The sequence below is a fragment of the Humulus lupulus genome, chromosome 6 (genome assembly GCF_963169125.1).
Source record: "Humulus lupulus chromosome 6, drHumLupu1.1, whole genome shotgun sequence".
Lineage (NCBI taxonomy): Eukaryota > Viridiplantae > Streptophyta > Magnoliopsida > Rosales > Cannabaceae > Humulus > Humulus lupulus.
The window spans coordinates 96,023,811-96,036,823 of NC_084798.1; the positions used below are offsets into that span (position 1 = coordinate 96,023,811).

Genomic DNA, 13,013 nt, shown 5'->3' on the forward strand with positions numbered 1-13,013 from the left:
TCTTTAGTGGTTGAAAATTTAGACCACAAGTTTTAATTGGAAAAATATAAATTATGGATAAATGGTTTACTGCGCGCTGCGACACGTCTATTTGAGAGTCACAACGCTCGAGAGGGAGATTATTGTCACACCCCCTGCACGACGCGATGCTAAAGCAACATCAAATTTCCATAGTTCATGTGCGCCATGGCGGGGTGTAATGATTGTCACAGCACAACATTACACCATATTAGTGATTTCAAAATATCATTTCTACCCCATTTTCAAATCTTTATATATATATATATATTGCATTTTTCAATTTGATGTATGAAGTGTAACATTTACATTCATAAGTAACACTATCGAAATTTAAACCATGATACTGTAAAATGTAATCTTCAAGGACTAAAATTTAAATCACAATTCTTTAAAATCTAAACAATAACTCTTTAAATTTAGAGCACTTGTTTTAAAATTTCATGTACAGGCATCTAAATAGTTTGCTTAATAAATGACGTTTATTTTATTATGATGTAAATTACAAAGATGAAAAATGTAAACTACAAATCATAAATTGTAAACACATGAAAGTCAAAAAATTGAAAAAAAAAATGATAAAGCATTAACACTTTTAAAAAAATTGAAAATGAAAAAATTACTTAAAGTTTTATGTTCTCATATTTGATGATTTATCCTTCTTTTAGAAATTGTGGGTTGCTAGAATTCTTTCTATTATGCCCCAATATTCCACAATTTACACACTTGACTGTTCAAACACACTTGGAAGATTCTCCTGTTGATGGAATTCTTTTTTTCTTACAATGTCCTAGTTTTACTTTGAATTTTGGAGCCTTCATGTTATCTTCTTTAATTTCATATGGGACACTCCAATCAAGTTTATTTGGAACAGAATTAATTGAACCTGCATATGTCTCTTTCAAAACAGATATACTATACCAATTTGAGCAAAATTTGTGCTTGTCCAAGTACTTGCTTTCAATTACTGTGATAGCATGTGCCCATGGAATTCCCTCTAGTTGAAATTCATTACATGTGCACATATTTTGTTCCATGTCAACAACAAACACTCGATCACCATATGTGACTCGAGATTTCATTGCATCAATTGCATCTACATGTGAAACAATTCAATTATTAAGCAATAGTTTTAAAATCCAAACAATAAGTGAATAAATGTAACTTCAATAACGTACCTTCATTCGAAATGCCACATCAAGTTTTATCTTCATTTCATCATTTGCCCATTTTGTCACTTCAATAAATTGGTTGATTTTTGCTTGTTTTCTTATTGAAAACCATCTTTGAAGCATCTCTCTCACAGCTTCTATTAATGACGTTATAGGAAATTCTCTCGCATGCACAATTGCTGCATCTATAGACTCAACAATGTTACTTGTAAGAATGTTATACCTTTTTGTCAGAAAGAATGGTCGAGCCCATCTTTCTGGTTTTGCTTGCAAAAGATAAGTGGTCATTTCAGGGTTAATTTTCTGTAACTCAGCCATGGAAGAATGATATTCTTGAGTTGAGTAGGCTCTTGAAGCAATTTCGAATATGGCTTGCACATGTAATCCCCTAAACTTAGTCCTTAGATTTTGCTTCAAATGATAAAGATAAACCCCATGGTATAGACCAGGATATACTTGTTCAATTGGATTTTTGATGCTTTTCTGCCTGTCAGATACTATGCACAAGTCTTCTCGATCTCCTATTGCTTCTTTTAGTATTCTAAAGAACCATATCCATGCATTTTCATTTTCTGAATCCCCAATTCCAAAGGCAAGCGGAAAAATTTGACTATTTCCATCTTTAGCAAAAGCTTCATATAGTGTGCCTCCACATTTTGTCTTTAAAAATGTACCAACTACCACTATAATTGGTCTACATTGTTTCCATCAAACAAGAAACATATATTTAAACCTATAAAATTTTAAAAAATAACCAATTTCTGGAAATGTAAGGTATGGATTGTGAATAGTAAAGCACTGATTATAGGAATGCAAAGCATAAATAGTATTCATACCAATTTTTTTCATCTTTCTCTATTCTTGTGATAGTTCCTGGGTTGGCCAATTTTAGCATATGCAAGTATGAATGTAATGCCCCGACTATTTATAAGACCTCGAACCATTAAAACTACTAAGCAAAGCTACCAATTTGAATACATACATCAAGAAATAATAGAACTTCATTCAAAACTCAAAATATTGTATGAAATACAAAATAAGGTATGAGATATAAAATATGGTATGGGATCCCATTGTTATAAAACATAAAACATAAACTTTAAATTAATTGTTAAAAATACTAAGTGCGGAAATACATAAGAACATAATTTAAAAGACTTTAAACAACGTCTTCCTCGATCTTCCAGCATTCCATTCAATCCATTCATCCTCAACACACATGCCTAGCTGCCACGAATCCTTCTCGCCTTCCATGTTCATTTTCCTGCATCATTCTAAAAAAAAGAAAGGAATGAGCCTAATGCCCAACAAGGAAAATCTAATACAAATATAAACCATAATATCATATCATAAATCATATACTATAAACATATGATGTAAAAACATATATCATATAGGACTACAATATTAATGGCCATTAACTCATTGACGCGGTATGTGATAAAACTATTTAGGTCCCCTGTCTACTAATCGAGGTAGGTTAGATCACAACTATAGTATATGATAACCCATCTAGGTCCTCTGTCTACTAATCGAGGTAGGGTAAATAATAACTCTAAACCACAAAAATGATAAAAATTTGTGGGGCTTGCTATCTAAGCAAGTCATATCCCCAAGCAACTACAACATAAATTATTGGGGCTTGCTATTTAAGCAAGTCATATGCCCAAGGACTACAACATATATCATATTACATATCATATAAAACATATCATAACATAAACATATAAACACATATAATCTAACCTATTTTCCTTACCAAAAACTGAGATATGGAGACAAGAACGGGATTTGGAAAGCTCCTAAAATTAGTAGTAAAAACCATGAGTTTCTAAAGAAAAAGGGATGAAAAAGATAACTAAACCATCAAAGAAGAAAATTAGCGAAAAGAACCTTAAGTTTCACGAAACTTAAACACTTAATCAAGAATCATAACAAAGAGTTAGGATCTGAATGAAAACAAAAGAAAACTAAAGAACTATGAAGAATTGAACTTAAGAATAAGAATACCTTGGATGAACTATGATTCTGATCTACCCCTCGATACTGAAATAACACTCTATCTTACTTCCCAAGTGTTTAGAAAAGCTTAGATTGGAAAAACTTTTATCCCAAAACCCAAGTGTTTCTCTATATAATAATCTTAGCAGCTTGGAGGATCTGAAGAATGCTTGAAGAATGAAGGAAATGGCTAAGTTCTAGGTCCTATTTATAGAGTTCAAGAAGTGAAACTAACCCCTTTTAATTTGAATAAATAAATGAATATAAAATGAAAAAGATTTGAATTTTTGTTCAACAGATGCCCAGTACTCTGTCAAAATCATTCAAGGGCAAGTCCAAGTGGTTAAGGTTGTTTTTAAAATTAAATCCTCAAGTTTCAAAAATTCACTCCCAGGGGCGATATATCGCCTTGACCTATATCCCGAGCCCTCGTGCTTTCATTCGTGCGAAGTTGACGTGTTTTCCATATCTGTCGTAGGCGACATATCAGCCCATATAGCTGCGATATATCAGCATACGTTGATATATCAAACACATATTTGCACTTTTCAGGATATTTTGAAATTGAGTAAAATAACTTTGACTGAGTAAAACATGATCCTAACAGCTGTTGGAAGGTTCTAGAACTTCTAGATCTTACTTTTAATTAAACTATTCATCAAAAATACTTAAATCCTTAATAAACATGCTTATGACAAGTGTCACATTCTTATTAATTATATCTAAACCTTAGGCTATAATAAACAATATTTCTAGGACCAGCAATATTAATCAAACCTTATGTTATAATTAATATTTCAAAACTATAGGTTAAACTTATAAAATCCATAACTGTTGCTATGAGTTTCCAACTAAGTCTCGGCTTGAACCAAAATCCACAGAAACTAACATACTACAAGCTACTACTAGCTACTACTGTCTAGCTAAGTAAAATTCTGAGACACTACAATTCTACCCTACTTAAAAGAATTTCCTCCCTAAAATTTACTTACCAAACAATTCCGGATACCGTGCTAAGATGTCTTCCTCCAACTCCCACGTTGCCCCCGTTCTGAACTATTACTCCATAGGACCTTGACTATCGGTATACTCTTAGACCGTAATTCCTTCATCCCTCTATCTAGGATGCTAACCGGTCGTTCCTCGTAACTCAAGTCTTTCTGGAGTGCTATCGTATCGTACTAGAGGACGTGAGATGGGTTTGACACAAATATACGCAGCATCGAGATATGAAATACATTGTGGCTATCTGCTAGAGCTGGCGGTAGAGCTGATCTATATGCAACTGTTCCCACCTTGTCCAATATCTCAAAAGGACCTATAAACCGGGGACTAAGTTTTCCTTTCTTCCCAAACCGCTTCACACATTTCATAGGAGATATCTTTAAGAAGACTTAATCTCTAACTTTGAATTCTACATCTCCCTGCTTGGCATCCGCATAACTTTTATGTCGTCTCTGAGAAGCGAGCATACACTTTGTAATCAGCGCCACTGCATCCTGAGCCTCTCTAACAGCTTTGGGTCCAAGAAGTTGTCTTTCTCCTACCTCGTCCCAATGTAACGGCGATCGGCACCTCCTTCCATAAAGTAACTCATAGGGTGCCATGCCAATCGTTGACTGGTAGCTATTGTTGTAGGAGAACTCTATTAGTGGCAAATACTTACTCCACGATCCTCCGATGTCTAGTACACAAGCGCGCAACATATCTTCTAAAATATGTATGGTATGCTCGGACTAACCATCGGTCTGAGGATAGAATGCCATACTAAGACTTAACTTGGTACCCATAGATTGCTGCAAGCTTCCCCAAAATCTCGATGTAAACACCGATCCTTTATCATATACTATAGTCTTAGGGATTCCATGCAGTCTTACTATTTCTTGAACATAGATGTCTACATACTGGTCTGCTGTGTACGTAGTCTTGACAAGTAGAAAGTGAGCTGACTTGGTTAGTCTATCTACTACTACCCAAGCCGAGTTGTGCTGCTTATTTGTTTGTGGTAATCCTGTCACGAAGTCCATGTCTATGTCTTCCCACTTCCATTCCAGAATACTAAGTTGTTGCAATAAGCCTACGGGTCGCTGATGTTCCACCTTTACTTTCTAGCATTTAAGGCACTTAGACACATACTCTGCTACGTCTTTCTTCATTCCCAGCCACCAATATAGTGCCTTAAGGTCGTGAGTCATCTTGGTCGACCCCGAGTGAACTTAGTATGGGGTATTGTGTGCCTCTACTAAAATCTTCATCTTAATCTCATGGTCATTTGGCACGCATATCTGATCCTTATATCTCAAGAACCCATGTCTTGATATAGAGAAATCTATGGCCTTGCCTTCTTTGACTACAGCCATATGTGTTACTAACGTGTTCTCATGCCCTTGCCCAATCCGTATATCTTCTAATAGATTTGACTAGATGGACAACTTTTTCAACTGACAAATGACTACTTCTATAATGGCATTGATCAGCTCTTGTTGAATCAGCTTTTCTATTCCGGATAACGCTGCTAGATTTTCGTAACTTTTCCTACTTATCGCATCTGTAACTACATTTGCTTTTCCTGAGTGGTATAGGATTTTGTAGTAATAATCTTTTACTAGTTCTAACCACCTGCGATGTCTCATGTTGAGCTCCTTCTGCATGAAGAAATACTTTAAGCTCTTGTGGTTCGTATAAATCTCACACCGTTCTCCATAAAGATAGCAGCACCAGATTTTCAATGTGAAGACCACCGCTTCCAACTCCATATTGTGCGTTGGATAGCGTTGCTCGTATTCTTTCAGCTACCTTGAAGCGTAGGCTATCACTTTTTCATTTTGCATCAGCACACAACCCAAACCTTGTTTCGACGCATCATAGTAGACTACAAACTTGTCGTTGGGTGTCGGTACACAAAGTACTGGTGCTGAGCATAACTTATCTTTGAGCTATTGGAAGCTCTCTTCACATCTATCCGTCCAGTTGAACTTTTGTTGTTGCCGGGTCAGGTTGGTAAGCGAAGTGGCTATCTTAGAAAAGCCTTCTACAACCCTCCGATAATAGCCTGCTAGCCCCAGAATACTTCTAACTTCTGACACATTCTTAGGTCTTGGCCAATCCTTCACAGCCTCTACCTTAGCTAAGTCTACAGCAACTCCGTCCTTGGATACTATGTGGTCGAGGAACACTACTTGCAAAAACCAAAATTTACACTTCTTGAACTTGGCATAAAGTTTATGCTCCTTCAGTTGCAACATGGTCATTCTTAGATGTTCCTCGTGCTCGACTTCGTCCTTGGAGTACACCAAAATATCGTCACTGAACACTACAACGAATTTGTCCAAGTAATCCTTGAAGACCTGATTAATTAAATCCGTAAATGCGACTAGAACGTTGGTAAGACCAAAAGACATAACTAGAAACTCATAAAGTCCATATCGAGTTCTAAAAGCTGTCTTTGGAATATCTTCTTCTCGTACCTTGAGCTGGTGATAACCGGACAGTAGATCAATCTTAGAGAACAATGTGGCTCCTTGGAGTTGATCAAATAATTTGTAACGTCCTGCGTTTTTGGGTACCTTTAAATGGCTCGGGTTGAGATTTTTCCCTGAGTTAAGAATATTATTTTAAATAATATTATATTTGTTTGTAAATTATTCTATGAGTTATTTCTAGCCAAAATATAAATTTGGTGATTTAAAAGTCAAGATAAGACTTTCGGTCTTGGACCGACACAAAAACCTTGATCGGGTAAAAATCTCGGAAAATAAAATGAAAAACTATGAAAAATATATTTTGGGTATAAAATACATTCATAAAAATTAATGTTTGATCAAAAATAATAAAACTAAGGGGAAAATGAAATTTTAGGGCATTTTGTGTTAAATGCTTGATTTTACCGAAATGGGGAATTTTATTCCATGAATGGACCTTAGGTTAAATTTTATTGTGTGATTAATTAAATTAAATGTGAGAGATATTTAATTTAATTATTATGTGTCAAGTTTTGTGTTTAAAACTTAATAAGAGTGAAAAAGGTTATAGGAAGTCAAATTGGATTTTTCTTCTTATGAATTATTTATTAACTTTTATATAAATAAAAATATGATCACATATATAATTAAAGGGGTGGCCGGCCATGTGAGAGATTATTTAGGTGGACCAAATTGTTTTAAGTTTAATCCTATTTTAACTATAAGGGTTAAAGGCACCAAGTGGGTAGTAAAACACTTGAGTGTTTCTTAAGATATTTTTTTAGAGTTGTGTAAGCTCTTCTAACCCTCAAAACCCACCACACCCTCTCTCACTTTCACTATCATCTTTTTTAAAACTCTCTCAAGTTTTCTCTCCATCTTCAACCTCAAGAACACTAAGGAGGCTTGGAAGCATTTAAGCTTTGGTCTAGGAAGGGTTTCCCTAAGGTAAAGTTTCAATAAACTAGACTTTTGTAAAGTTTTAACCATAGATTTTAAAATAGATAATTATCTATATTTTTGGGGGGAGTTGGTTAAGGTTTTGAAATTTTTTTAAGGACCCAAAGCTAATAGAAAGATCCAAACCTTAAGCAAGAACAACAAAGAGGTAAAAAGTTTACTTTTTATGATTGTTATTGTATGGTTTTTAGTTTTAAGCATTATTTTGTATAGTTAATGCTTAAAATTTCTTATTGGTGATGTAATAAGGTTATGGTAGTTGTTTTATAATTTTTATGATGCTTGTGTGTTGATTTTTGAAAATAGGGACCAAAACCCCCAAGGGTTTTGTTAGAAACCTTAAAACAAAATATATGTTTTGAGCTGTGACTTCTGAGGGATCAAGCATCCACTGTATATTGATTTTGTAAAATTTAATTGTACTTTGATGTTTTTGATATTTATTACATAAAATTGAGCTTTTGAAACACTCAAAAATGTTTAAAAATGAGTGAGTTATGCTATTTCAAAGTTTAGGTAAAATACTGTTTTTTCGTATTCTTAATTTTGGGACCAAGTTTGGGCAAACACTGTATAGGGAAAATAAACCTAGATTTTTCTAAAATATGGTGGAAATATTATTGGTATAACCAAGTATTCTAATGTAAAATTTGGTAAGAAAATACGGAACGGTTTGAAAGTTATTAAGTGTCAAAATTTGGAAAGATTAATGACTTGAAAATAAGGTCATTTTTACCTCATTGTTGGAAAATAATTTCACCAATCAAATATGTTCCTTTTGACCTAAGATTTTAAAAAGGCCTAAAAGGCATACCAAAAATGGAATTGGGAAATTTTGGTAACAATTGGGTAAGTAAATTTCATGCTATGAACTAACAAAATATGTAATTAAAAATGTGAAAAATAGGGTTTTCACACTTAGTGTAAAAATGAGATTTTGGAACTTAGGGTAAAAAGTAAAATTTTGTTAATTGCAAGATAAAAACTTTGCAAGTCTTGAAAATATATTTTGACCTAAAATACCACTTTGAGTTTAGTGGGAATTATTTTATTAAAGAATTTTTATCCTTTCTAAAAATAAAAGAATTTATTTATTAATAAGTTAATAAATTAAAAGACGGTTTAAAACCCTTTATATTGAGAAAATAATCGAGTGAGTTATTTTTCTAGTAAGTAAACTTGATTAATTGACTTCAGAAAGGTTAATTAGTCAAGATGGGAAATTTTTAACAGTTTTCCTAATTAAGACAAATTAGGCAATTTTCTTAAAACGGTTTTTAGAGATTAAAACCTTAAGAAATATAAAAGGAAAATTAAGAGTTTATTTTCTTTAAAAATAATTAAGAAATTTAATTAGTATTTTCAGGATATAATACCGGCTAAAATCTTTTATGTATTTTACCGACTGTTGAAAGTCCGGGTTAATAGCGATGCGTTTAAAGAACAAGATTTTTTTAGCGGATTGTGGGAAAATACTATTGTGATACCCAAGCCTAGGTATCGAGACCATAGGATAGCTCTCCCCGAGACTTAGGGTTTAGTCTCAAATATTTTTGTAGGAATTTTCTTAATGGGTTTAAAACCAAATAAGGATCATTAATCCGTACAAATAATTTTTAAAATGACCAAACTGCCCAAAATAATAATAATGAATTATGAAGCGCCATAATTAATTCGAGTATATTGTATGGATAATTACAGTATTGGCTATAGCATAACTAGACTATATATTGGAGGGTAAAATCCTGCTGAGAGCTAAGAACTCCAAGTAAGTCAACTTATATTATGTGGTTGCAACAAGAAACGACTATTGTATTGTATGTTAGTATAGGGGCACATGCACATATATACACTGTCGTAGAAAGTTGCTTAGAGACGTTAGTCTAGTGAGTGTTGATTTATAAAATATGAACGGTAGATATCCGTCATATCCTAGACAGCTGATCCCCGTCACACTGCTTGATTTTATTATGCTTGGTTCATTAACGCGACGAGTGGCCAAGAGGTGAGGATTGCTTGTTAAACCTAGGGGCGCCAAAATGACTAGGACCTAGGGGCCCTCATGCTTACTTAATCAATGAACGGTTAGAACCTAAGCAAGTGTTCTGATAAGTTATTCCCGGATAACAGCTGTGAATATTGGCCATTAAGTGAGAGTGCCTAGAGATACTAGGGGTTGCCAAGTTTGAGTGAGGCTGAACACCCTAGGGGCAACTGCTAGTGATGCCCTAGGTAACTTGATGGTTACCCTTGTGAGGGATTTACTCTTGGATAAGTAGCGATGCCCTAGGTAACATGATTGTTACCCTTGATGGGGATATTTATTGGCTAGATCTTAGTGTTGAGACTCGGTTCTCTCTTACAGATTAGCATTTATGCTGGAGGGCGTGTTATGCTCGAATTGTTGGAAATTGTCGAGCGTGGTCTCGAATTATATTGTGATATATTATATTTGCTTGCTTTGGAATTTTCTGAGTGCAGGGATATATATTTGTTGATAAGATAGAGTTGTGATATAATATATCTGCTTGTTCAGAGATTTTCTGAGTGCAGGAATTTATCTGTTTAGTTTGCCATTGGTTATCAGGCATGACCATAAGTTTCCTGGCCGCTTTTGCTTTCTTGAAATTGATTGGGTAGGGTCCGGATGGATCCAGAACCCTAATTCTCTGCATGCTTTTGTTTTAAAGTTGAACTGACTAAGCGTTTTCGCTTACCTAGTTATTTCCTGTTGTAGGTAAGAACAATGGCAAGGCAGAGCAGTGAGCGCTGGAGTCTACCTTGCAAATGTACATGTGGACCAACCTTTTGGAAGCCAATTTACTTTTGGAAATGTTGTGTAATTTTCCTAAACTAGGCTCACTCTACTCTTTATAAAATATGTTTGTAATTAAATCTTAAGTATGGCCATACGACTTTTTTTTTTAAAAATCTTTTTATACGGGTTTTTGAGACTTTTTTTTAAATGAAAATATTTATATTTCCTCATTATCGAGTCTTGGAAATCCAGGTCATTACATCTTGGGGACTTGGTAGTATAATTTAGTGGGAGTGTTAATCATAGATATGAAAATCGATAGCTTCTAGCAAGAAGTGAAATGATGATCACCTTATAGCTTAGTTCAACGAGTTAAATGATTGAGTACTCACTTTTGTAATTAAAGTTCATATAAATAACAAGGAACTTAGTGGTATTTAAGGATAAAATACAATGAGGGGTAAAACGGTAATTTGTATCTGACTCACTTGTAGATCATCTATAGAGGATTGAATGACAAATTATGGTTGCAATAATGGATAACATATTTACTTTAAGTGTAAAGTGTTCTATGAGTTCAAAAGTGTAATTTTTCAAAAGTGTAATTTTGAGTCTTTAGTGGAGTCACGAGGAATTAATAAGGTAGTGAAATTATTCGATAATAATTTTACAGTAATTTGTTAGAGCATGAATTCATGGGTCCATAGTCCCCACAATGTCTTTGATTAAATCATCTAGATGATCTCGATTAATTGATTTAATTATCAATTAGGATTGTCAAAATTGTTTTGTGTCAATTTTGGACAATTTTACTAAGATGTAGAATTTAGGAAAGAAAAGAAAAATTTGGACAAATTTATTAATTATGAAAAATTTATGTCAAGTTGATAAATAGTATTAAATCAAGGTTTAAATTATAATTAGTTAATTTGAATTAATGATTTAATTAATTAATTAATTGTAATTTAAATATAACTATAATTATATATGTGTATATAAAGTTTTAATAAACTTTATAAGATTTCGTTATAAACGTAATCATTTTATAATATATATTATATTATATATAATTAATTAATAATGATTTTGTTTTATTATATAATTATAGAAAATAATAGTATTTGAATTTAAAGATTTTTATGCTTTGAATTTAAAAATGGAAAAATCTCAAGGCTTGGAAAAATATCTAGTATTCGGCCATATAGGGATTTTTAAGCTATTATTTTAATTATTTAATTGAATTAAATTAACCCTAAAATGTTACTTTAAATAGGGACTTAAGTATAGGGTTGTCAAGTAAGTGTGATTAAGCAAAAACCTAGACTCAAAAGAGACCTATTGTGGCTGCCCATCACTTCTCTCTTCTTCTCCATAATTTTCCCATCTCATGTGTTGAGAATTGCCCACCTTAGTCTAGGTGATCAAAAAAAATTGTGGAAGACTGTGTAGTTTGAAGATCCAGTTAACTCTCTTGTTATTACTCTGTGACAAAAAGGAACAAGGGTTAGAGAGAGTGAAGGAAAGAGTCTCAATATCTGCTGCGTAAAAGTAAGATTCTTAAACTGTGTCATTTGATTTACTTTATGAAATTCATTAGAAACATGTTTCTAGGTTGTTTTATATGTTAATTTGTTTAAATATGAAAGATACATGAAAATATTTATAATCGTGTAAAATATATTTCTAACAGTAATAAGCTGGTAAAGGAAGCCGAAGGAGAAATTTCATTTCTATTCTCAGACATGGTAGGAAGTTTGGCATGCTTGGAAGCAGGGGGAAACTTAGACAAGTCAATAAGAGCAGATTGCGAAGGACGTTTACTTTTGCTCGATTTGGAAGAAGAATCTTTGACACTTTTTCCCTTGTTAGCAAGAGTTTTTTCTCTTAGAAAGATGGGGTATTTCGTGTGGCACAACCATGAAATCTCCTACATTAGGATGCGCAACAACACTCGACACGATCGGCAGTGATGGTTCAACACTAGAGGGAGTAATCACCAAAGTGGCAAGAGGATTGGCAGTAGGAGAAGATTTAGAATGCTCAATTTATGGGAGAGATATAGATGGGGAGTTCGCACACTACTCAGAATTAACCATGTGATCATCTTTTGAGTCAAAACTCATTTCAGCAGCATTGTCAGGTTGCACAAAATCAGTAGAAACAAGGCGATGCAGCATAGGATGGTACTCCATGGAAAAATGAGTATTGTGATCTGAATTAGGGGCTTCAGTGTCGGCTTTCACGCACAAGGAATACTTGTCATAATACTACTGATCTAATTGATTTCCACGGTCAGCTAGAAGGAATGATGCTTGACAATCAATGATGTGGGGAAAATTGAGGCGAAGCATCAGCTCTTGAAAGTCTCTTAAAAAGGCGATCGATTGAGATAGCATCGTCTTTATGCTCGTGCACAACTTTAAGAAGACGAAGTTGGGATTCACGCTGCTCAGACCAAGAAACATTGGAAGGCCACTGGATTTTTGCAGGGATACTGGCAAAAGTAAGGTTAAAAATCAGTAATGAAATAAGCACGAGAGAAATACGGATAAAGAGGAAGATGGTAAAATATGATAGCAAACCTAGTTTAAAAACTCGGGGCAAGGCGAAAATATCATTGGGCACGTAGGAGGACAATACTAC

At 33.8% G+C, this 13,013-nt stretch overlaps 1 protein-coding gene across 1 annotated transcript; it reads right to left on the reverse strand.

Moving 5' to 3' along the window:
• Positions 1–1,096: 1,096 nt before the first annotated feature.
• On the reverse strand, positions 1,097–12,562 carry LOC133785312 (uncharacterized). Its single transcript, XM_062224559.1, has 3 exons — positions 12,464–12,562; positions 1,197–1,850; positions 1,097–1,114 (listed from the first exon to the last, which is right to left on the reverse strand). Exons 1-3 carry the CDS (start codon positions 12,560–12,562, stop codon positions 1,097–1,099), a joined length of 771 nt encoding a protein of 256 aa, XP_062080543.1.
• Positions 12,563–13,013: the final 451 nt, after the last annotated feature.

Coding starts and splice junctions, on each gene's coding strand:
- LOC133785312 (XM_062224559.1), bottom strand. CDS start 12,562: ATGGAGTACCATCCTATGCTGCATCGCCTTGTTTCTACTGATTTTGTG. Junction 1,851..12,463: donor ACTCAAAAGATGATCACATG/GTTAATTCTGAG, acceptor ACATTTTTAAAG/ACAAAATGTGGAGGCACACT.